General features: G+C 29.7%; 1 protein-coding gene across 4 annotated transcripts; it reads right to left on the bottom strand.

Moving 5' to 3' along the window:
- Positions 1-15304: 15304 nt before the first annotated feature.
- LOC129918077 (uncharacterized) lies at positions 15305-25021 on the bottom strand. 4 transcript variants are annotated; one of them, XM_055998425.1, is made up of 9 exons: positions 24853-25021; positions 24637-24750; positions 23429-23566; positions 22072-22182; positions 20750-20868; positions 17110-17515; positions 16618-17045; positions 16202-16558; positions 15305-15798 (listed from the first exon to the last, which is right to left on the bottom strand). In XM_055998425.1, exons 6-9 carry the CDS (start codon positions 17492-17494, stop codon positions 15598-15600), a joined length of 1371 nt encoding a protein of 456 aa, XP_055854400.1. In that variant the 5' UTR covers positions 17495-17515; positions 20750-20868; positions 22072-22182; positions 23429-23566; positions 24637-24750; positions 24853-25021; the 3' UTR covers positions 15305-15597. The 4 variants fall into 4 exon arrangements, 3 of the variants coding, with proteins under 3 accessions (XP_055854400.1, XP_055854401.1, XP_055854402.1); XM_055998426.1 differs by lacking the exon at positions 23429-23566; XR_008772920.1 differs by lacking the exons at positions 16202-16558; positions 16618-17045; positions 17110-17515 and having other exon boundaries at positions 15703-15798.
- Positions 25022-25639: the final 618 nt, after the last annotated feature.

Below are 25639 nucleotides of genomic sequence, written 5' to 3'. Positions count from 1 at the left end.
GATTTCCGTCTAAAATTAAGCCGAAAAATCTTCTTAATTTCTTGAATGTGCAAATTTAAAAGAAATCCACTTAATTTAGGCGAAAAATAATCTTATTTTGATGTGGAAATATTTTTAATTAAAAAATTTCTTACTGTTAAAAATAAGTATGATAAACTAATAATTTTTAAGTTTTATTTTTTTTTGTTTTGTTTTTTAAGATGAAAATTCATATTAAAATGAAACGAAGTTCACCTTAAATTTAAGCGGATTATTTTAAGGTGACCTTTTTTAATCTATCCAGTGCGTCTATGAAAATGCCATTATATTAAATCCTGAAACGGTTACCAACCCAACATTGAAATTACCACGTTTCATCCCAAAAATTAATTGAAACTTTATTTATTCTAATTTAACAATATTTCAACTCGTTTTATATGCACAGTACATCTAGGTATAACATACTCATGAATTTTCGCAAAAAAAGAGCACTTGTGTAACAACATCCATAATCCCTTTGTTCAAACATAAAAGCAAACAAAATAATTTTTTTGCATTAACAAAAAAAAAAAAACAAACTCAAAAAAACAACAAAAATGTTCACACACATAAAAACTGACAGCTTTTACTTAAAATTCAATTAAGCATTGTGAACCCAAAATGTTGTTTTTCAATTAAATTTTCTAATTGTTTGCTGTCAATTATGACAAAAATGGTTTGAGTTTACACAGAATCAACAGAGAGATATTCAAAAGTATAAAACGAACCAGATGATAAAAGGGTGTACATACTTGCTCGCACATCATGATGGTTATAAGGATATATATTTTATTTGACATATATGAGACTAAGTAGAGTGTAGAGAATATTTTTATTCCTTAAATTGAGACTAAAAACTACTTGCATTTTGCTTCATCTTCTTCCGGAGCATAAATACCAAACTCAACAACAACTGTTGAATAACAACACCCTGTCTAAAGCGAAAATGACTGAATCAAGGAAGTTCCTTAGCAAGCAGAGAAGCAAAAGATACTTCTGCTTGTGGATACTCTTCATTCGCTAGTGCATAGCCTGGCTTTAGCGCTGATGGTTACTGAGTAAAGGATGTCAACATTTATGAGTTATTTCGGAAATGGAGTGGATAAACCACATGCACGCAACCCAGAATACATGTACCTACCTTATATCCATATCTTCCTGCAGTGGCAGCATCCAGGAAAACCCCATGGTAAATATGCAGATTAAAGGATTTAATTGAATTCATTCACAAGCTGTGAGATGGAATGAGTGCGATTGAGCTGGGTTGAATACGGTTACGGGTTTGTTCTTGTAAACATGAGTTTAAAAAAGTGTGAGTGTATTTTTTTTTTCCAATACTATTCTGTCGTTTATTTGAATACATTTAATGTTGAACTTTTGTTGGATAAGAATATTCAACTTATACTGATAAAATGCAAAAAAAAAATGCAACGTGACACAGAACACTTTTATTTAAGCATACACAGGGTGTTACAAAGTCACCCAAGAAACCTTTTGGATACTTTAAATAAGTAAGCATGACATTTGAGGGAATTTGATTATTTTTGTAAGGATTTTTAAATAAAAATTTTAAAGTTCAAGAAATTAGAAGTTTAAAATTTTGTGCGATTAGTAGAGTATAGGTCGTTTCAAATCAAAAGTCCCATGGAAAATTGAGCAAAAATAAAAAAACTCATTCGCTTACTGGAAGGAAGCATTTATGAGGCAGCTGAACTTTTCCTAAAATTACGATAAAATAATGAAGAACAGTTCTTGATATCCCTGTTTTAATTAATTGATCCGTCTGTGAGATTCACTGGGTTAGCCTCAGAAAGCGGAGGCATATCCATATCCGCGGACAATACAAAAAAAAAAAAAATACAATTATTTAATTTATTTATCATTTGAAGGCAGTTTTGATAACTTTGCCGAAGATATTGTTATAGGACTAGGTGAAGATGGACCAGAAATGGCCAGTTTATATGATAGCAATTCATAACTTAAAATACTATTCACATCTTTTCATTTGTATAATTGGGCAGTAAATATCTTATTTTTATTTTTCAATTATTTTGGAGTCGTCACCATAGAAATCATTAATAAACAAATTCAGATTTTTCGTTTGCTTATTTTTTTCTCTAGCATTTCTTTCATTCAAACAAGCATGATTTGTTGTTATTTTTGAGTTGATTTGTCGCAATGAGCCAATAAAATTGAGTTTTTTGTTTATTTGTTCTCAATTTTATTGGAAGGGAGAAAATAAACTCAGAGTCAGGACTTTTGATTTGAAACGACCTATAGTCCTCAATTTTATTGGCTCATTGCGACAAATCAACTCAAAAATAACAACAAATCATGCTTGTTTGAATGAAAGAAATGCTAGAGAAAAAAAAATAAGCATACGAAAAATCTGAATTTGTTTAATAATGATTTCTATGGTGACGACTCCAAAATAATTGAAAAATAAAAATAAGATATTTACTGCCCAATTATACAAATGAAAAGATGTGAATAGAATTTTAAGTTATGAATTGCTATCATATAAACTGGAATTTTCTGATCCATCTTCACCTAGTCCCATAATAATATCTTCGGCAAAGTTATCCTAACTGCCTTCAAATAATAAATTATTAAATAATTGTATGTTTTTTTTTGTATTGCCAGCGAATATGGAGTGATGCAAGCCCGGGAGACTTGCCTCCGCTTTCTGAGGCTAACCCAGTGAATCTCACAGACGGATCAATTAATTAAAATAGAGATATCAAGAACTGTTCTTCGTTATTTTATCGTAATTTTAGAAAAGTTCAGCTGCCTCATAAATGCTTCCTTCCAGTAAGCGAATGAGTTTTTTTTATTTTTGCTAAATTTTCCATGGGACTTTTGATTTGAAACGACCTATAAAGGAAATTATAAGGGAACCCTGCCGAACAGCTCTGATTTTGACGATTTAAAAATACTTTAAAGTCTATAGATTAAAAATTGCCGATGTTGCCGTATTGTTTTTTAAATTTAAAATTAAATTTTTTTTAACAAAAACATTTTTTTTGCTTAAATTTCATAAAACAACTGAAAGCAAAAGATTCTCGAAGTAATTTAAGGAAAAAAATATGAGGAAGTAAGGGACAATCTTCCATCGTTTAAGCGATAAATGTAATTTTCTCACAATCTGACTTCAAACACAAAAAAAAAATATTTTGAAAACATCGGCAACACCTACAATATTTTAAAATACATTTTTAAAAAGAAGCCCATTCTTACCTCTCAAATTTAAATCCACTAAATTTAATTAAGAGCTTTTGAAAAAATGGTCCTCAAACTCAGAATTTAAAAAAAAATGTTAGGTATTAAAAAAATTTAAAATGACTTTTTTCCAAACTTTTTCTAATAAAATATGAACTTATTTAAAAAAAATTTTGGCCATAATTATTATCAGTTGAATTTCGAATCAGAAAAGGTAATATATATCACACTTTTGAATAAAAAAATTAAAAATTACTTCAATTTCAATGGGTTTTTTTGATAAAAACTGAATTTTTGCATTGAAATAATTAATTTTCTCAAAGACTTTGTAAATAAGAATTTTAAATCTTTGTTATTTAACTTTCAACAATGGCTATTGAATAATAAAAAAATAACTTTATATTTAAATGTTGAACTTTAAAAAAAAAAAAAGTTAAATTTTTTTTCAAAACTTCTATTAAAAAAAATTCTTCGAAAATGTAATACTTTTTAATTTTTTTCATAAACCGTAATACATATTGACATTTCCTTTTCTAATTTCAAATCATAATAAATGCGGCCAAAAAATTTTGAAAATAAATGCATTTCATATTAAGAAAAAGTTTTAAAAACGGCATGTTTAAATTTTTTCAATAATTTTTTTTTTTTTTTTTTCAAAAATCTGAGTTTAGTTACCATTCTTTCAAAAGCCCTTACTTCAATTAACTTAATTTTAATTTTACAAATATGACTAAGCTTCTAGCTTTTTAAAAATGTGTAGGTGTTGCCGTTGTGTTCAAATATTTTTTTTTGTGTTTGAAGTCAATTAATAAGAAAATTGCATCTATCTCACTCACTCCCATATATTTATTTTCCTTGAATTTTCTAGACAATCTTTTGGCATCAATTAATTTATGAAATTTAAGAAAAATTTTTGAAAAAAAATTTTGTTTGTTCCCAAAAACCTTCAATTAAATTTAAAAAATCAAAACGGCAGCACCGGCAATTTTCAATCTATAGACTTTAAAATATTTTTAATTACCGACATTTAAAAAGATCATCAAAATCTAAGCTGTTCGACCGGGTTCCCTAATATTGCCAATATATGGTATGGTTGCTGCCACTTCAACTGAAGTTGCAAATACAATTACTTTTATATCGCAATCAAATGTCGAATTAATAGATTCAAATCTAATTAATCCTAGTAAAGTAAAATACTTGATTCAAGGCTTAAAAAACAAAAAATGTCCTGGCATGGACGGTATAAGTAACAAACTTTTGAAAGCTGTCCCTGTATCAGGCATACGATACCTTACCTCAATTTTCAATGCTTGTCTTAAACTAAGCTACTTTCCAGATTGCTGGAAAACTGCTATTGTTTTACCAATTGCAAAGCCTGGCAAACCAAAGGATGATGCTAACAGCTACAGGCCTATAAGCTTACTGAGCTCTATAAGCAAAATACTAGAAAAAATAATCAAAGAAAATCTTGAAAATCACTTAGCAGCAAACAATATTCTTCCTGATTATCAATTTGGATTCAGACCCTTCCACAACACCAGCCATCAAATTCTCAGAATAAAAAATCATGTTAAAGAAAAATTCAAAAATAAAGAGTCGACTGCCTTAGTACTCTTAGATATTGAAAAGGCCTTCGATACTGTCTGGCACGACGCATTAATCCACAAACTTGTACAATTTAACTTCCCAATGAGTATAGTAAAAATTATCCAAAGCTTTTTAGATGGGAGAAAATTTTTAGTAAAAGTTCAAAACGAAAAATCTTCTTTGCAAAATATTCCATATGGAATTCCTCAAGGTACAGTACTTGGTCCAACTCTCTTCAATATCTTTGTCGCAGATTTACCCAATCTGGGAAACAGTATAGGTATTGCAATGTTTGCTGACGACACGGCTATTTTTACATCAGGTACATATTTCCTAGACGTTTGTCATACATTGCAAATGTCTCTTTCTACAATAGAAAAATACTTTTTCAAATGGAAGATTAAGGTAAACCCCTTGAAAACGCAAGCTATTTGGTTTACAAGACGTCGAAAATCGTGTTTCCTCCCAAACAATGTACAGCTTCGAATGGGCACCGTGAACATTGACTGGTCCGAACATTGTCGATATCTTGGTGTTATAATAGACAAAAAATTTAGTTTTCAAAAACATATATCTACTACTATTGATAAGATAAATCTATATAAAAGAATTCTTTACCCATTAATATGTAGAAGTTCTAAACTTAGCAAAGAAAATAAAATTTTAATGTTTAAGTTAATTTTCCAATCCATCCTCCTATACGGTGCTCCTGTTTGGAACGATTGTGCCAAAACTCACAAACTTAAGCTTCAAATATGCCAAAACAAACTTCTAAAAATGATGCTTGATTTACCATGGTGTTATTCAACTTACAGGCTTCATGAAAAATCCAATGTCAACCTTTTGAACTCCCTTATTGAAAATTTAACCCAAAAATTTTATGTAAATTGTTCCTTCTCTGATAATGAACTGATTAAATGTTTATCAACACCATAACGTTATATATATTATCATTTTATATATATATTTAAAGGCTCTAGATTTGGAGTGAATGAATTTGTCGAATGGTTTACTTTTCTAAAAGGAATCCTTTGGCAATGTTTGTTTTCTTCGGATCTGCGACCTAATATATACATTATAATTTAAAAAAACTTAATGTGGGAGTGCAATATTAGTTTTAAGAGTTAAATAAGGGTTTTTGTTCGTAGCTTTCCCTTGAATTATTAATATCAATTTCATTATACAACTTATTGTCATTATATGTTTGTTTAAATTATAGTTGAAAAGGAAAATAATTATCCTAAATCTCTAACTTGTAACTACCAAATGTAAAAAGAAACTCTGTTATTGCTACTTAATAAATAAATAAAAAAAAAAAAAAAAAAAAAAAAAAAAAAACTTCTTTTGTTAAATTAAATTATTAATTAGGTAAAATTATTATTAATAAAATAAAATTAAACTTTTCAATACAATAAATAAAATCATGATTTGTTCTTAAAGTAGAAATCCAAAGTTATGTGAAACACCCTGTTTGTTGGGACTTTCTATTTATGTATGACTTGAACATAATTTAATTTAAGTGGTTGTTCTTGTTTGTATATTGTCATCGCCGGGACAGTAAATGGGAGGAGGCGATTATAGTATAACATGTATAAACTTTTTTTTATATTTATTTTTTTTATACAGGCATGTATGGCCTCATAAAGTAATTAATAGTTACTATGCGAAAATTCTTTTTTTTTTTTGCAGAAATATGTTAATTTTTATATCGATTGCAGTTGTACAATTTAAAATAAAATCGTTTATGGGACAGTTTGGTTTTTATTCGTAAATTTTCACGTACAACAATGATAAAGTAAATCTTTTAATTAATTAAGGATATCAACGCGTTATTGACGATAACGTGTTTTTTGTGTTGGTTTATTTGTTGTTTCCTTACACGTATTAATGTGTATCAATTAATACATACATTAATAAAATCTTTAAACGAGTTCAGGTGAATTGCATGAATGATTTCTTCCATAATAATAATATTATAGGATCTTTCTGCTGCATAGGTATCTGTTGTAAGAATTTATTCAAAATTGAGTTTTTCGGTGAAAAAATTATAATTCCCCCTTCAACGCAGGTCACCTGAACCTAAGACCTGAATTTTCAGAGGCTCTGATTGGTCAGATGTCAATGTCATAAAAAGTAAGGTGGCATTTAGTTACGTTTTTTGACATTTAGTTACGATTTTCAAGTGGAAATTTTTATCTGAAAATTCAGATGGGTGTGTTTGTGTTGGTGACGTTGGTAAACATACCAAATGCGCTACACACCAAAATTTAACTTTGTGATTTTAATAAAGTTATACCTAAATGGATTTGTTTATATTTCTTTTGTGTTTGGACATTTGTTGCGGTGTTATTGTTATTTGTTGATATGATATTACAATGCATATAAATATGTAGGTACTTAATATAATTTTGTGTTCTTCCTCCGCATGTTTATGTGCAGAAATAGAATAGCAGCAGGTATGAAATGATGGCAATTCTTCTCTATAAATATGAACAAATATTTGTTTAAATAACTGTCAAATATGACATGTTTACAAATACCCCACCATGTTTGTGTTTTTTTACAAATTCAGGGTAAATGTAAACGGTGGTTTAAAATTTAGAATTTCTCCTTTATCATTTGGATAACGACTTGAAAAACGTTCAAGAAGGTATTTGACAAAAACTTTTTCAAATTCCAATAATAATTCTTTATATATTCACCCAATATGCATCCTGAGCAGCTCTGAACGTCATATTTTTTTTTTTTTTTACCTCAAAGACCGATTTTGCAACATCATACACTGAAAATGATGGTGTTGGTACTTTAAAATGTGACTCCGCGGCACTTTACCAATAGTAATTGACTAAAAATACTTTATTTTTATTAAAACCAATAATTTCAGCAAAAATATATGTTTATATTTACCCCCAGAATACGTTGTTTACATTTACCCATTATGAAAAATATTCTGGGGCAAATGTTAACACATGCAAATCGACATAAATGTCCTGTATTTTAAAATTTGTTAGTTTCACATAGAATCTACATCAAAATTAAAAACTAAAAAGTATATGCAAATTATACTGACTTAATTGAATCTGCAAAAATATTTAATTTTTCTGCAAGACTAACGACTTGTTTGACACTTTAAAAAATTATCTTTCACGGAAAATACGCTCGTCGAATGAATTCTCTCTTGACAGCAATGAGCTTGACGTAGGCTATGTGAAGTTGGCACCCCCAAATGCAAATTTTTTTTTCAAACCTATATGGTTCGATTGCCCAAGGTTAGCCCAGGATAGCCCAAGATTTTTTTTCGTTAGCCCACCCTTAGTTTTAAAATTATAACGGAATTATTTTTTTTCACCTCAAAAATCACAAAAAAAAACTTTTTTTTATTCTGTGAAAAAATTGTTGGTTTTGCACTGTGGTTCGATTGCCCAACGTTAGCCCAGGATAGCCCAACTTTTTTTTTCTTGATTGCACTGTTTTTTTCAAAAGATACAACAAAAAACTTTTTTTCATATCAGAAACCGAAAAAATTTAAATTTTTTTTCCTGTGAAAAAATCCTTAGTTTAAAACCGTGGTTTGTTTGCCCAAGGTTAGCCCAGGATAGCCCAACTTTTATTTTTGCTATCGTAAGCTTAGTTTAAAAATTATAGAAGAATTAGATTTTATTCACCACACCAAAAAAAAAAGTACGTATACACCTCAGTGACCCTTTTTTTTCAGTGTAAAATTTATCCTTTTTTCGTTTTTCCTCAATTAACCATTCTAATTCCAACTAATTACATCACTTTTTTTCGTTAGCCCACCCTCAGTTTAAAAGTTATAACAAAAAACTTTTTTCAAAGTACCAACTTCTTAAAAATCAAACATTTTTTTTTTTCAGTGTAAAATTTATCCTTTTTTCATTTTTCCTCCATTAACCATTCTAATTCCAACTAATTACATCACTTTTTTTCGTTAGCCCACCCTCAGTTTAAAAGTTATAACAAAAAACTTTTTTCAAAGTACCAACTTCTTAAAAATCAAACATTTTTTTTTTCAGTGTAAAATTTATCCTTTTTTCATTTTTCCTCCATTAACCATTCTAATTCCAACTAATTACATCACTTACAAAAATGAAAAAAGGATAAATTTTACACTGAAAAAAAAAAATGTTTGATTTTTAAGAAGTTGGTACTTTGAAAAAAGTTTTTTGTTATAACTTTTAAACTGAGGGTGGGCTAACGAAAAAAAGTGATGTAATTAGTTGGAATTAGAATGGTTAATTGAGGAAAAATGAAAAAAGGATACATTTTACACTGAAAAAAAAAAATGTTTGATTTTTAAGAAGTTGGTACTTTGAAAAAAGTTTTTTGTTATAACTTTTAAACTGAGGTCGGGCTAACGAAAAAAAGTGATGTAATTAGTTGGAATTAGAATGGTTAATTGAGGAAAAATGAAAAAAGGATAAATTTTACACTGAAAAAAAAAATGTTTGATTTTTAAGAAGTTGGTACTTTGAAAAAAGTTTTTTGTTATAACTTTTAAACTGAGGGTGGGCTAACGAAAAAAAGTGATGTAATTAGTTGGAATTAGAATGGTTAATTGAGGAAAAACGAAAAAAGGATAAATTTTACACTGAAAAAAAAGGGTCACTGAGGTGTAAGTTATAATAATACGTTTGTATTTGGTATATGATATTTTATTCGAATCTCTTTAAAGACTAAAGACTTACATTCTAACTTAATGCTATTCTACCCTGCTATTGCAATGATAATATTTTGCAGCGTGTGCAAGATATTTCATTGCCTACCTGTTGCTTGTAGCTGACGACGGTGTGAACGACTTCGTTTATAGAAGTCGTCGTGTCAGCATATCATGCTATGTGTCGACGATGATATTTACGACGTGATGACGACGACCGACGACATGTGCGATCGTCGCGTCCGGTGACGACCTAGGAGATCGTGTTCACTCCTCCCTCACTTAAATGAAGGCCGTCCTCGGTCTTCTTCAAAGCCTTGATCATGTTTTGTAGGTCGACTTTTCGACGTCGTTCGTTTTGACATTGTTTCAGTTTAGCACAAATGTAAATTACTCCAATGATTGAGAGAGTAACGCAGGAGGCTATAAATGGGTGAGTCGTCAACTTGGTTTTCATTTCACCAATGTACCGTAAGTTTTCTTCATTTAATTTATGCAAAAACGGTAAGCTCAGTATTTCCATATGACCGGTAATATTAACAATCGATGATGTTGCACCAATCGGATGTTTCTTCTGAATGCTGTTGTAATTAACAAATTTTGTTCCATTTATTGAAACTTCATCATCAAAAGTGAGCAAGTATGTCCCGTTGATAGCTATTTCAGTATTGTTGGCCTCCTTTATAATAACATGGTTGTTATTTATAACAATAATACCCTCATCGATTACAAACACTGCATCCCTATGATCTGGTTCTGTATTGCAATGCGCTGTTCCACCAAAGTGCAGTTGTTGAGCACATGTCTTGATAGAAACTTCCTTACAGAATGTAGATGCTGTTGTTTCTACACAATTTTCTACTGCCAGTACATGTTTTCCGCATTCTGCAACCACATTATTGCTGTTGAAGTATATAATTTTACCTTTATGCGCAACAGGGAAGATAATAACCTTCTTACAAACTATCTTAGGTTTAGGATACTTAATTATAAAATGCAATACATTTTCATTTTGCAAAATCTTAACACTAGAGGCTTCCATTAGTTCTACAATGCTTATGTTTACAAATTTTTCGTTTATTGAATTTAAATCAACATCTTTCAAAATTACTGGGTTTACAATTTTTTGCTTTGCAAGTGTTATTGAGGTTATAAGATTTTGTATTTCGTTAATTATAATTCTGTTCCTTGCTAACAAGGTTTCATAAAGATGGAAGGTGTCAATTTGTTGTTTTTTTGAGTTTGCTAAAATACTATTGACTGTGTCTGAAAGCCTGTTAATTTGTTCCCGGTACCTTGTGTTGATAATAACCTGTCTATTATTCGAATTAACTAATTGATCCTGGTTAAATTTAATTTTCTCGAAATCATCAAAATCAGGAGTACCGGCCACAATTTTGAGACCAGTTCCCAAAAAATTAAGACTCCTAGCGTTTCTATGATGAATGTTTATACTTTCGATAAGTGTTTCTAAATGGCTTATATCTATTTCCAGGATTTTACGCATAGGCGACTGCGGAAAAAGATTAGTCATGTTCTTTGACTCATCTACTACTTGTCTGTAGGCTGTTAGATTCGCTGAGTGGCTTAAATAGCCGTAGACTTGCCAGAGAATTACATCACCGTCAACTATTGGTATATAGTTCGAATTGGAATAATTTATTAATTTTCCTGTCGCAGTCGTCATCAATAAAAATAGGATAATCCTGAAAGATGTCGGTTTCTTTAATAAAATCGTTTTTTTTAAGTTTTGATTGTAAAATGTAAAAAAATTTTAATAAATCATCTATTTGAGCATATTTTACAATTTGTCACAACCTCATTTGCTTGTTTGGTCATTTTTGGAAAGAAGTAGTCACATAGAATTTGCTTAACGTTCTCTTGAGCTGCTCTATGAGCTCGGTTATGTTCCGTAATTACAATTTCTTTTTGCTCATTGGGGTCAAATATATCTAATACAAATTTATTAGTATGCCAAAACTTAGTTGATGGAAATAACTCGACTAAATTGTTTTGAATAAAAGCCAGAATTGGTAACTCACAATGAATAACGTTGACTACATCTGTTTTAATTACGTTTTTTAAAGTGTCAATTAAAGTATTTCTATCGGAAAAGTTTATGAAATGTCTAGTTTTCTTACCAAATATTATAAATGTACGAGTTGAAGCGCTTGGAGCTTCCTCTATAATAATTTGATTTCTGAAGCAGTTTAATGGCTTATCTGTTGTTTCGATTGTATAAGTTAGAGATATTTCACTATGCATTGTAGCGGCATTAGAAGATGATTCATTATCCAATGCATGAATGTTTTGTCTTGAAAGCGCATCCGCGACATAATTCTCTTTTCCTGGTTTGTAAAATATTCGAGGATTATGCTCGTCTACAAAAGCTTTCCAGCGCTTAATTTTTGCGTTTGTGTTTTTGTCTGAAACTGAAAATGAAAGAGGCTGATGATCTGTAAAGATATTTAGACTCTTTACTCCGTAAAGATAATTACGTAGGTTTTTTAATGACCATACTATGGCCAAAAGCTCTCTCTCGTTGGTTGCAAATTCTAACTCTTTGCCCTTGAGAGTTCTTGAAGTCATTGTTATCGGTTTCCCGTTTTGCGACAAAACCGCTCCGAGACCGTACGATGAAGCATCCGTCGTTAGATCGAAAGGCTTCGTGAAGTCTGGGTATAATAATGTTACGTCTTCTGACGCCAAAATGTCTCTTAGTTTATTAAATGCATCAAATTGTTTGGGACTCAATTCTATCTTAACTTTTTTTGACTGATTAGCACTTATTTTACCATTTTCACCTCCTAATATATCAGTCAGTGGTCTAGCTATTGAGGAAAAGTCTTTTATAAAACATCTATAATAACTCGCTAGTCCCAAAAAAGATCTGAGTCCAAAAAGTGTTGAAGGTTGAGTGAAATTTTTTATTGCTTCCACTTTATTGGGACATGTTTTTATACCATCTTTAGATACCATAAATCCTAAGTATTCAACGTTTGTTTTGAAAAAATTTGATTTTTCACGTGAAACCCTCATATTTGCATCATACAATTTTTTTAAAACAATACACTCAAAAAAAAAAACTGGTACCGGTGACCAGATTTCCCGCTTAATTTATCCAGAAAAAGTGGTTTTTAGATTCCTACCAGGCGTCTTGGTAAAATTTACCAGAAAAGCCTGGTAAATTATACCAGGAGATTTTTCGAAGAATTCCTGGTCATATACACCAGATTTCTGGTAGAATATACCAGGAAAGTTTTTTTTCCTGGTAAAAATTATACCGGGAAGAATCCCAGTATTCTGGTAGAATATACCAGGAATATTTTTTTTTTCCTGGTAGAATTTTCCCCAGTATTCCTGGTAAAAATGGACCAGAATTCTGGTAGAATATACCAGGAATATTTTTTTTTCTCCTGGTAAAAAGGAACCAGAATTCTGGTAGAATATACCAGGAATATTTTTTTTTCTCCTGGTAAAATTTTACCAGAATTCTGGTAGAATATACCAGGAATATTTTTTTTTCTCCTGGTAAAAAGGAACCAGAATTCTGGTAGAATATACCAGGAATATTTTTTTTTTCCTGGTAAAATTTTACCAGAATTCTGGTAGAATATACCAGGAATATTTTTTTTTCCTGGTAAAAATTTAACAGAATTCTGGTAGAATATACCAGGAATATTTTTTTTTCCTGGTAAAATTTTACCAGAATTCTGGTAAAATATACCAGGAATATTTTTTTTTCCTGGTAAAAATTTACCAGAATTCTGGTAGAATATACCAGGAATATTTTTTTTCCTGGTAAAATTTTACCAGAATTCTGGTAAAATATACCAGGAATATTTTTTTTCCTGGTAAAAATTTACCAGAATTCTGGTAGAATATACCAGGATTATTTTTTTTTCCTGGTAAAATTTTACCAGAATTCTGGTAGAATATACCAGGAATATTTTTTTTTCCTGGTAAAATTTTACCAGAATTCTGGTAGAATATACCAGGAATATTTTTTTCCTGGTAAAATTTTACCAGAATTCTGGTAGAATATACCAGGAATATTTTTTTTCCTGGTAAAATTTTACCAGAATTCTGGTAGAATATACCAGGAATATTTTTTTCCTGGTAAAATTTTACCAGAATTCTGGTAGAATATACCAGGAATATTTTTTTTCCTGGTAAAATTTTACCAGAATTCTGGTAGAATATACCAGGAATATTTTTTTTCCTGGTAAAATTTTACCAGAATTCTGGTAGAATATACCAGGAATATTTTTTTTCCTGGTAAAAATGTGCCAGAATTCTGGTAGAATATACCAGGAATATTTTTTTTCCTGGTAAAATTTTACCAGAATTCTGGTAGAATATACCAGGAATATTTTTTTTTCCTGGTAAAAATGTGCCAGAATTCTGGTAGAATATACCAGGAATATTTTTTTTCCTGGTAAAAATTTACCAAAATTCTGGTAGCATATACCAGGAAATTATTTTTTTCCTGGTAGAATCGACCAGAACTTTGGTAGAATATACCAGGAATATTTTCTTGGTAAAATCCACCAAAACTTTGGTACTTCCTAGGGTTAGAATGGTTATTTATTTAGAATTTTTCTGTTTTGCTTACCATTTGATTCAAGAAACTCTGAAAAAACTATTACAAAAATGTCCATAAAATCGCAATCTAAAAATCCAAAAACCAATCCATAAAATTAAAGAAAACATAAGCCTTTTTATAATTTAAATAAACAATAACTTATTTTATTCAAATAAATTAAATAACATAAAAAAGATAACTTAAACTAAATAACATAAGATAGTTAACTTAAATTAAATAAGTTAAATAGTTAGCTTAAATTAAATAACATAAAATATGTTAGCTTAGATACAATATTTACAGAATAATGGAAGTTATAGAATAATAAAAGTTATCTCACTCTGACATCTTACGAATTTTGACATTCAGTTGAGTTGAGGAATCGCAAAAGGCTGCGTGCTTTGGCATTTGTGGCTGATTTTTCGATTTGGTAGAAATAAATATCTATGAATTGCCAAAAGTTTTCACATGGCTTCGGATACGCCATGTTAAAGGTGAAAAATGTTTTCAGGCAAATATCAATGGCACGTTCAATAGTTAACATCTTAAAATGTGTGTTGTCGAAATCTACGTGAACTTCTTCAATTTTCGTCAATGAACCAATAATTGATATTACCGGTGGCTGTGAATTTGAACTGTTTGCAGCTAAAGCATTTTGATATTCCTTGTAATCTTGAGGGAGCGCAAACAATCTTATCGACGCTTCTTGACTATCTTTCACAGTGTAGCGCTTATTGTTATCACGTGCAGTTGGTGGCAGTAGATAGTGCAAGTGCATGAACACCATCGCAATCATAGTATCTGTTCAAGAATTGAGAATTTTGTTATTAGAAAATAGGTAATTTTGATTTATGTTTTATGCTGTATGAAATGAAAAATTGTCAAATTTATGAGAATAATAATTTTTCAAAGTAGCTAATAATAATGTTTTAATCAAAATTATGACCAGTTAAATTATTTTTTTTTTTAATAGATTTTTTGTTTTCTTTTTCTGTTTATTAGGTCCTCAAGATGTTAACTGAAACATAAACAGATATTGTAAAACAAAGCTTCAAATTTCAATGAAGTAAACCAAGCATTCAATTTGTGTGCTTGGTTTATTCAATCATAAAGACACAACTCAAGAATTAGAAGATGATGCCCCAAAGGCAAAGGACGATGCTCAAAAGACCTAGAAAAAAACCAACTTGTTAACTGCTTACATATTTCCTTTTATATTTGAAAAAAAAAAGAAAATATTTTTTGAAGGAAATAGAAAAATTAATTATTTTTGAGTTTTGTTAATAATGAATTTAAGATTTATTCAAATGTTTGAACAAAATACAAAACTAAGGAATTGTTTAGCGTTTAAATTGCTCAACAATTCTACGTTTTACAATAATTAAAAAAATAAGAACCTGTTATATATATCTGGGCCTTATCGCCATATAATCGTAAGTGGCATAGTCAAAAAACTTAAAAAAAAGAAGATTATTTGGCAATAAGGCTCCGTTTGTAATATATATAGCTAATGTTAATTATAGTTACTCTGAGTGACTTCGCACACATCTGCTTGACATTGTTGATTGAAATCGTGCAACATATTTTTTAACTCGATGTTGGTTATTAATTTTGGGAACGCGTATTGCAGCATTAAATTGCAAAAATGGGCTATTTTGGTACCCACCAGAACATCATCTTTATTTGCAAACATTCTGTTGAAGTCCGATTCGATCTAAAAAGAAAGTTTATTTTTAAAGTTAAATTAGAAAAAAGCTATTTTTTAACTAAATTTTTGTTAAAGTGGCTAGTTGACAACTAATAATAATAGAAAAGTAAATGGATAACAAATTGGAGGAAGGGTCATGCAAGAAAAGAAACCTTAGATACGTTATCAATGTATTCTAAAATCTGATTTTTGAATTATGGTTTTCATTAAAACCGAAAAGAAAGTTTTTGATAATTAGGATTTGAGTAAAAGAAAAAAATCAAATTCGGAAGTTAAAATTAATGGAAATCATTTCATTGAAATAATATTGATAAACTACATATTAAATTAAGAAAGCATTATTTAGTTATGAAAAAAATTATAAAACTAAAAACTATAAAAAATAAATTAGGACCAATTATTTTCTTACATATTCATAGCCATTCGGAAAGTTCATGAAGTGCCATTTTTCATAGAATTTTTCCCATTTAATTGTCTTATCGTTAGCCTTTTTGAGATCTAATTGGCGAATATTGAAAGTTTTTGCCCATGCATCACTTTTTTCCTGAGCGTTCATTGTATGATGATCGTGCTTCATTTTTAGAAGCAGCTTTTCTTGTTCAAAAGTATTTGGTTCCACCGGCAAATCATCGATTTTCTTTTTTTTATTATTGTGGTCCGCAAACAAACGATTTATTGAACGACTTTTTCCTCGATAATTATGAAATTTGTTTGCAAGCATTCCTTTAGGATTTTTCATGCCTTTTTTTGTGCAGTAGTAATCCAACTATGAATTAATGAAAAATAAAAAAAAAATTAAAAGGGTAACAGTTTCTAATTTCTTACTGGATCCTCATTGAACACCAACTGTATTTCATCTGAAAGCTTTATCAAATCGTTCGACGAGAAATGTACGTTATTTATTCTGGCGTAACTCAAAATTGTGTCGGTGAGCAACTTACGAACAGATTTATTGTCTATGTTTTTATTTTCGTCATAATAATCTTTAATTGTTTGTCCATCTTTACAGTTTAAAATATCTATCAAACTTTTGCTCACTGATGCTGTGGTAGATGAAGGTGACGCTACACTAGTCGTTGGTGTAGAAACTAAAGACGGAGTATTAGATAAAGATGTATACCGTTCGGTTTTCCATTGAAACCACTTATCAAAGAAAACAATCCTACTTGCGGTTGTTATATTTAAAGTTTGTAAAAACCTCTTCATGAAAAATTCGTTTGCCACTTGCAACACCGGTACAAAAAGATTTTCATCTGAAAAAGTAGTTTTTGGTTTTTATTGAAATATTTCGACTTCAAATCAGAATTCTATAGTTACCAATAAAAAGTTGGTGAAACATATTTGGGATTTTCCATTCATTCAAAAGAGTTTTGAGAGCTTCCACCTCATTGTCATCATCATTGGAGCAATAAGAACTTATCAATTCTGTGAATGAAACGTTTTCCACACCTGATTGATCATCTGATTGCTCTTGAATACTTATTGATTTGTTATCTGGCGATGACAAATCATTTAGTAATAATTTACTGTCATCTCGAACCAAAACGTAATTTGTAGTCGATAGAAGTACTTGACTAGATGGGATAATGTTGACCGGTGTTTCTGTTTGTGGGATAATATTGACCGGTGTTTCTGTTTGTTTCAATTCACTTATCGTATTTTTCTCCACAGGTGACGTTGAACGTGATTGTGATTCGTCCATTTTTTTTAAATTTTGTTGGAACTGGAAGCAATGGGAATTTCTTAATAATTAATATATTATTTTTGGTCTTATCATCATTAAACCACGAGATATTTTATAAACATTTATTGGAGGACTTTTGCAATTATCTATTCGTAGTAAATGATGAGATAAGTATTGAATTGGTGTAGTGGCATTGCCAATTTCGATTGCAGCGTAGTGTTTTCGATAAGCAATTATTTGAACACGTTCGCATACTAAATACGGAAAAGTTGGCTCGGAAAACTTAACTACCTCTTTTATACGAAATATATACGCATTTTCTATTGCATTATCGAGACATTGTGAAATGAAGTAACCTTTTTTGAATAGTTTGCCGTAATATACGCATTGTGAGAAACTTGAGAAATCTGAGTGGATTCCCTGACGTACTTTGTAATCATTTATCAATTCAAAGTGGGAAGTATCAAGCATGTGACAATCAGAGAAAGTCACAAGATCAGAAGAAGTCTCATTTAATATCGATTGTGCAAATTTTAATTGAAATTTAATTGATAATGTGAGTGGAATGTTCTTTCGACAGTTAATGACTCGCGCATATTTCTTGAATTCCTTATGTTTGGCTTCGAATTGGAAACACCAAAAATTTCGCGGCACGCCCGACATACGAAATACCAATGGGTAATGCACCATAAAATGATGTTTTGGTTTAAGAGTATCCTTGAACAACTTTACATAGTCAAGATGGTGTTGTCTTATAAGTTCAGCAAGGTGATCAATCATGTCATTCGAAATATTGAAATCCAAAAGAATATCTATGATTTCTACGAAATTTAAGAAGAAAATCCAGATTTCGTCTTTTTCAGGAATACGATCGGCTACAATTAGGGGAAAATGATAAACAAAAGTCATCATTTCACGCGCGGTTTTCTTTAAATGCATATTTTTTAAATTGTCATTCGTAATTGGTGACTGTGAAATGTTTCCGATCTCAATTTCTCCGTAATTAAACGAGTTAATTCGGTCGTTGAAAGTCTCCAAATTTGAGAAAAACTTCTTTTCAATAATATGTCGAATGATGTGACACATGTTATAGTGGCATACGCCCTCAAAAATATCATGCATCACATCAACTGAATAGTTGGATGTCACGTGAAATGATTTAATAGAATTGAAAACTGAATTCTCGTGTATGCCCGTTTGTTTGTAATCGTTAACAGCGACGTCTTGTTCATAATTCTCCCTATTACGCAGCATATTTTTCACTTCAATAGGCATTTCAGAAGTTTTTTTTTTTGGAAGCTTGCAAAGTCGACAAAAAAATGTACTACTGCACGAAGAAAACCCTAAGATAGCATTTAAACCCAAATTATCACCAATCAATAAAGCCATTACAAAGTGAACATTTTTTATTCCTTCAGATGTAGCTATATTAATTCCGGTTTCTTCCAAAAATTTAATTTTTTCAATAAGTGCGTAAAGGCATTTTTTATTTCCGAACGATTTGTAGTCGCGAGCTTTGAAAAGTGCAGCTAAATTAACATCAGATTTTCCGGGATGACGGGAAATGAATAATAAATAAATGAAATAGGATCGGCGTGTGAGCCTAACGGGTTATTTATTTCCGCATCATCCATGTATAAGAAATAAGGTATGACAGTTTCACTAGATGAAAACAATTCAAGTTTTTTTTGCCAAGCTTTTCCTTTAATGAAATGTGAGATATTCGATTCATCACTTGAAATTTTTTTGATTTCTGTGATAGTTTTAATTAATAGATCATTTTTTTCAAAAGTTTTTCTGAATTGAAATTCAAGTGGGAGGAGGACCCCCGTAGTTGTATAATCTTCATGGCAATTAATTCCATTACGATAAACATTTTGTAACTCGTCATTAATAGTGAACTCTGTAGCTGCACATAAATAATCATTCAATGTCAGCCATTGCATAAGATTGTGATCAGTGCTGCATAGTTCGAATGGCTTTTCAACCGCTGCAATTAACGATGAGATCTGTAAGCGATCTTCGATCGGTCGGTTACTTTTATTAGCAAATATTTTAAAGAACTCTATCATGGGCTCGTGAATTGATTGCTTAATCATTCCTATTATTGTAGTCGCATCCTTGCGTGACAAATTGTCCATACTGTATAATTTCATAGCAAACTTTATTCCAATTTTATCAATATTAATATAATTATCATGATTATTATCATTATCTCTGTCCATATCTATATCAGTGTTCACTTGATTAAAATGATTTGTGTCAGAAGAAACTGCAGTTGGAGGAGAAATACGATAAGAATCTGATACAAATTCAGAATAAGAAGGCAAATCTGAACTCTCAACAATATTCGAGGATGACCAAAATAGTGTCAATCCATCCTTAATGTGAGTTTTACAATGCCGCGAAAAATTTGAAAAAGTGGAAGTAATTGACGTACAGTTATTAAAAGTACACCGGTAAACACCTACTCCATTTAATCGGTGAACTACTTTGAAGTGAGTCGATATACTTTTCAAGGTATCAAATCTTTGATTACAAATAAAGCAATCCATTTGTTGGTTAATCTAAAAAGAGGGTTCGTAAAAGTTGTTGTAGGTTATATTAAACTAAATTTCGTTAAAGCTGGTGTAAGTTATCTTAAAGCAGGATCTTTTAGATCGACAGAAAATTTTTTTTAATTAATTTAGACTTAAGTCAACAAGAAGGTATTATGTGTTACAAGTTTTGCTCAAGTAGCACTCAGTTTCGTTACCAAGATAAAAGGTTAACTATTCTAAGCAGTTATTAGTTATTAGTTAGACTATCAGAAGAAGAAATGTCAATATAGAAAAACTTATTCCCAGGAATAAGCCTTAACTGGGTTTTATCTAGCTATTGCAAAATTGACTCAAGTCAAAGTTAATGTTAACAATTTTGCTTTAAAAGGATACCAAAACAAAATTCTAACAAACTGATGTAACTTCGTGCCTTTATCTGCTGAAAATGATTAAGACTGATCTGGCTAATAATTGTTTTAATTGGTTTTTTTTTTAATGATTTGATATTTTTGAATCTTTTAAAAAGAAGAATTAATGTTAGTTTGATTACCTATATCTATCTGTATGTTTTACAACAAGCTATACAAAGTCAGATCTATCACTTTAAATTTTGCTTTAAAACGATACCAACACGAAATAAAAGGATAATACTTTTTTTTATAAAATTTAATTATGGCTAGTTCTAGTGATATATAGTTTATTTTAGTATATCTATTAAAAAGGTGTTACTCACTATTTTTATATGTTTAAAATATAATTTAGTTTGGTCTGGCTGATGATTGTAGTAGCTGGTTGGTTTTCAGATGTAGCCGATGATTGTAGTAGCTGGTAGTATTCAGATGTCTGTTGAACCTGTTGATCAGGGGAATAAATTAATAAATTATTTAATTAATTTTTGCAGCTCAAAATTAATGAAAATTAGAAGTTAAGCTCAACTATTTGCTTTAAAAGGATAATTTTTTAGTTAATTAAGGTTAAGTCGACAAGAATGTGTTATGTGCAACAAGTTTTGCTCAAGTAGCATTCAGTTTCATTAACAAAATAAAAAGTTACTTATTCCAAGTCAAGAATAAAGTTTAGAATGTTGCTTTAAAACGATACCAGAACGAATTTCAAATAAAAGGATACTATTTCTTGTTATAAATTTAAGTTTTGGCTAGTTCTAGTAATCTTTTTTTGAGATCTAGTTCTAATTGGTGCATTTGAATTTTGTTTTGTTATCAAAAATGTATATTGAGTATTTGAAATGTACAAAATCGAAAAAGAAAGCTACTTTAGCAAAACTCTAGATAGACTGAAATGATTTTTTAGTTAATTAAGACCGAATCTAAAAGGAATGTTAGAAGTTAAGATCAACTATTTGCTTTAAAAGGATAATTTTTTAGTTAATTAAGGTTAAGTCGACAAGAATGTGTTATGTGCAACAAGTTTTGCTCAAGTAGCATTCAGTTTCATTAACAAAATAAAAAGTTACTTATTCCAAGTCAAGAATAAAGTTTAGAATGTTGCTTTAAAACGATACCAGAACGAATTTCAAATAAAAGGATACTATTTCTTGTTATAAATTTAAGTTTTGGCTAGTTCTAGTAATCTTTTTTTGAGATCTGGTGTTAATTGGTGCATTTGAATTTTGTTTTGTTATCAAAAATGTATATTGAGTATTTGAAATGTACAAAATCGAAAAAGAAAGCTACTTTAGCAAAACTTTAGATAGACAGAAATGAATTTTTAATTAATCAAGACCGAATCCAACAAGAATGTTAGAAGTTAAGCTTAACTATATGCTTTAAAACGATAATTTTTTAGTTAATTAAGATTAAGTCGACAAGAATGTGTTATGTGCAACAAGTTTTGCTCAAGTAGCATTCAGTTTCATTAACAAAATAAAAAGTTACTTATTCTTAGTCAAAGTTAATGTTTAGAATTTTGTTTTTAAACGATACAAAAACGAAATTCTAACAAACGGATGTTACTCTTTTTTATAAATTTAAGTTTTGGCTAGTTCTTGTAATATATAGTTTATTTTAGTATATGTTTTAAAAAGGTGTTACTCACTATTTTTATCTGTTTAAAATATAATAAAGTTTGGTCTGGCTGATGATTGTATTAGCTGGTAGGTTTTCAGATGTAGCCGATGATTGTCAAAATTTTACTATTTCTTGGAACCTGTTGATTAGGGGAATAAATGTTAGCTTAATTTTTTAGCTCAAAATTAATGAAAATTAAAAAATGCTATACATATTAGATCTTACTTTAGAATTTTGATGTTAAACGATACTTTAGCAAAACTTTAGATAATAGAAAAGATTTTTTTATTAATTAAGAGCGAATCCAAAAGGAATGTTAAAAGTTAGGCTCAACTATATGCTTTTAAATGATTATTTTTTATTAAAATTAAGATTAATGGGTTATGTGTTACAAGTTTTGCTCAAGTAGCAATCAGTTTCATTATCAAAATAAAAAGTTAACTATTTTAAGTCAAAGTTAATGTTTAGAATTTTGCTTTAAAAACAAAATTCTAACAAGCGGATGCTACTTCTTTTTATTAAATCAGTTTTGGCTAGTTCGAGTAGTACGAAGTTTATTTTCGTATCTTTTAGAAGGGTGTTACTTACTATTTTTATCTGTTTTAAAAATAATTTGTTTTTCTGGCTGATGATTGTAGTAGCTGGTAGTTTTTCAGATGTCTAACCGATGATTGTTAAATTTTTGTAATTTTCTGCTGGGTAGGAGATTTAATTTAAGTTTGATTTTCCATCTCAAAATTAATGAAAATCAAAAAAGCTATACAAAGACAGATCTATCACTTTGAATTTTAAGTATTTAAAATGTACAAAATCGAAAAAAGAAAGCTACTTTAGCAAAATGAATTTTAAATTAATCAAGACCGAATTCAACAAGAAGTTAAGCTCAACTTTATGCTTTTAAATAATTTTTTTTTAATTAATTAAGGTTAAATCGACAAGAATGTGTTATGTGCAACAAGTTTTGCTCAAGTAGCAATCAGTTTCATTACCAAAATGAAAAGTTACTTATTCAAAGTCAAAGTTAATGTTTAGAATTTTGCTTTTAAACGATACAAAAACAAAATTCTAACAAATGGATGTTTCTTCGTGCCTTCATCTGCTGGAAATTATTAAGCCTGATGTGGCTAATGATTGTTGTAGTTGGTGTTTTTTTTTCAAATGATTTAAATATTTTGGAATCTTTTAGGTAGAAGAATTAATGTTAGTTTGATTACCTGTATCTTTTAAAATTAAAATAAGCTATACAGATCTATCACTTTAAATTTTACTTTAAAACGATACCAGAAAGAATTTCGAATAAAAGGATTATTTTCATAAAATTAAATTTTGGCTAGATCTAGTAATATAAAGTTTATTTTCGTATCTATCAAAAAGGTGTTACTTACAGTTTTTATCTGCTTAAAATATAAATTAGTTTGGTTTGGCTGATGATTGTAGAAGCTGGTTTTCAGATGTCTAGCCGATGATTGTTTAAATTTGTAGTTTTCCAAATGTTAAGCCGATTTTTGTAATTTTCTTGGAATCTGTTGGGTGGGAGAATTTATATTAGTTTTGTTTTCCATCTCAAACTTAATTAATATAAAATAAGCTTTACAAATGAGAGATGAAAGTTAATTTGATTGCTCATCTCAAGATTAATGAAAATAAAATAAGCTATACAAATGAAATATTACGTTTAGAATTTTGCTGTTAAACGATACAACAACGAAATTCTAACAAAATGGATGTAGCTCCCTGTTGAACGTGTCTGGTCTAAATCACCAGCAGGTTTTTGTTTTAAGATGATTTAATTATCTTGGAATGACTTGGGGTGGAGAAATAAAACTAATATTTAATTATCTAAAACAGTGACATTTTGTTGACAAGCACGCTCCATAAGAAAAGCGCATCTTTTTTTTGCAATTAGGTAGGTAATATGAAAATGTTAATTTAAAATTGGGATTGGAGATAAAATTCAATGATGTACACACATATGTACCAACGTGGTTAATGCAAATGCCCGCGTCTTTTTTTATTTGCAATTGGAGCGTGCTCGCCACTGTTGTAGATAATTAAACAAATATGTTTCAAAATGGGAATTGAAAAAAATATTCTGTAGATGTGTACCAACCTGGTTAATCCAGACGCCCGATGAAGTAGACGAAAATCATGTGCCTCTTTGGAGTTGGTCAAAATAAAAATGTAAGTTTCAAAATGGGGGTTGAAAAAAAAAACAATTCCGTAGGCATGTATGTACCAACATGATCTACATAATAAAACGCGTGCAATGTTTGCAATTGGAAAATATTACTTTAGAATTAAAAATGCGGATGGAAATAAACAATTTGTAGATACATACATATTACCAACAAGTTTAATGCAAAATTACGTTAGGCTTTGCAAAAAAAACGCGCTCTTTTTTTTTATGTTGCCAACAGATATTATTTGAGTTTTTTTTTTATATTTAGATTAATATTGCGAACGTGAATTAATATTAGTTTGATTATGCATACATATATTTCAAACTGAACGAAAATTAAAATCTACACGAAGTCAGATTGATTTAATTTAAAACGATATAAGAAAAAAAATCTAATAAAAGTGTATTACTTACTTTTAATTATGCCTGGTCTTGCTGATGTAAATTTATGTATATGTAGCAGTTATTGCTGGTAAACGCCCGACAAAGTAGAATATTATCTTGGTTTTCACACAATTAGATTTGTAGCTTGTTCATTGTTGAAGATAATTAAAATATGAAAATAGTTATAAATGTTTTAAAATGGGTATTGAAAAAAAAAAAATATTCTGTAGATATGTACCTACTAACCTGGTGAATGCAGACGCCAAACGAAGAAGATGAAATGAAAAGCGCGTGCCTTCTTGTGAGTTTCAAAATGGGGGTTGATAAAAAAAAACAATTCTACACGAAGAAAATATTACAATATTACTTTGTTTTTATAAAGTACCTTATATTGTAATATTTTCATTAATTTTACTTACGCGAAATAATTAAATAAATTTTTCCCAACAAATTTATTGGAAAACCACGAATACATTACCGCAAATAAAAAACGCGTGTTGCTTTCCTCGATGTTTGCACAGAACTAACACACGAGCAGAGATACCCAAAGGAGATGGGAAACTTTCGTACGTTTTACCCCCCAAAACCCATTTGTTTATTTCGTGTTGTTGTAATCTCTTTTGTATTCGTGAATAAATGTGAAAAACACACATAGTGTAGCCACGGTGTTTTTACGCACACCTAAGCAAAAATGTACGATTTTTCACGCATACTTAGCCAAAAATGTATATTTTTTTCACGCATACTTATCCAAAAATGTCTAAAGCAGCTTGTAGGCAAACCCGTATGACGTCAGAAGTTTCTCATCTCTGTTGGATATCTCTGCACACGAGTTTCAATTTTCTTTCTTCCAATACCAAGCACATTGTTCAATGGGCAGGGCAGGGTTGTTATATTGTAAAAGCTCTCTGCACATTGGACAGAAAACAGAGATGCGTAAAAGATTTAGTAGGTACATAATATTATGAAGATTTTTGTTTGTTTTTTTTTATTGGAATATTTTTATGGACTTTTCACAAACAAAATTTATAAA

The sequence above is a fragment of the Episyrphus balteatus genome, chromosome 4, assembly GCF_945859705.1.
Source record: "Episyrphus balteatus chromosome 4, idEpiBalt1.1, whole genome shotgun sequence".
Taxonomy (NCBI): domain Eukaryota; kingdom Metazoa; phylum Arthropoda; class Insecta; order Diptera; family Syrphidae; genus Episyrphus; species Episyrphus balteatus.
The sequence above is the reverse complement of the archived record's forward strand: the minus strand, read 5'-3'. Positions and strand labels throughout refer to the sequence as shown.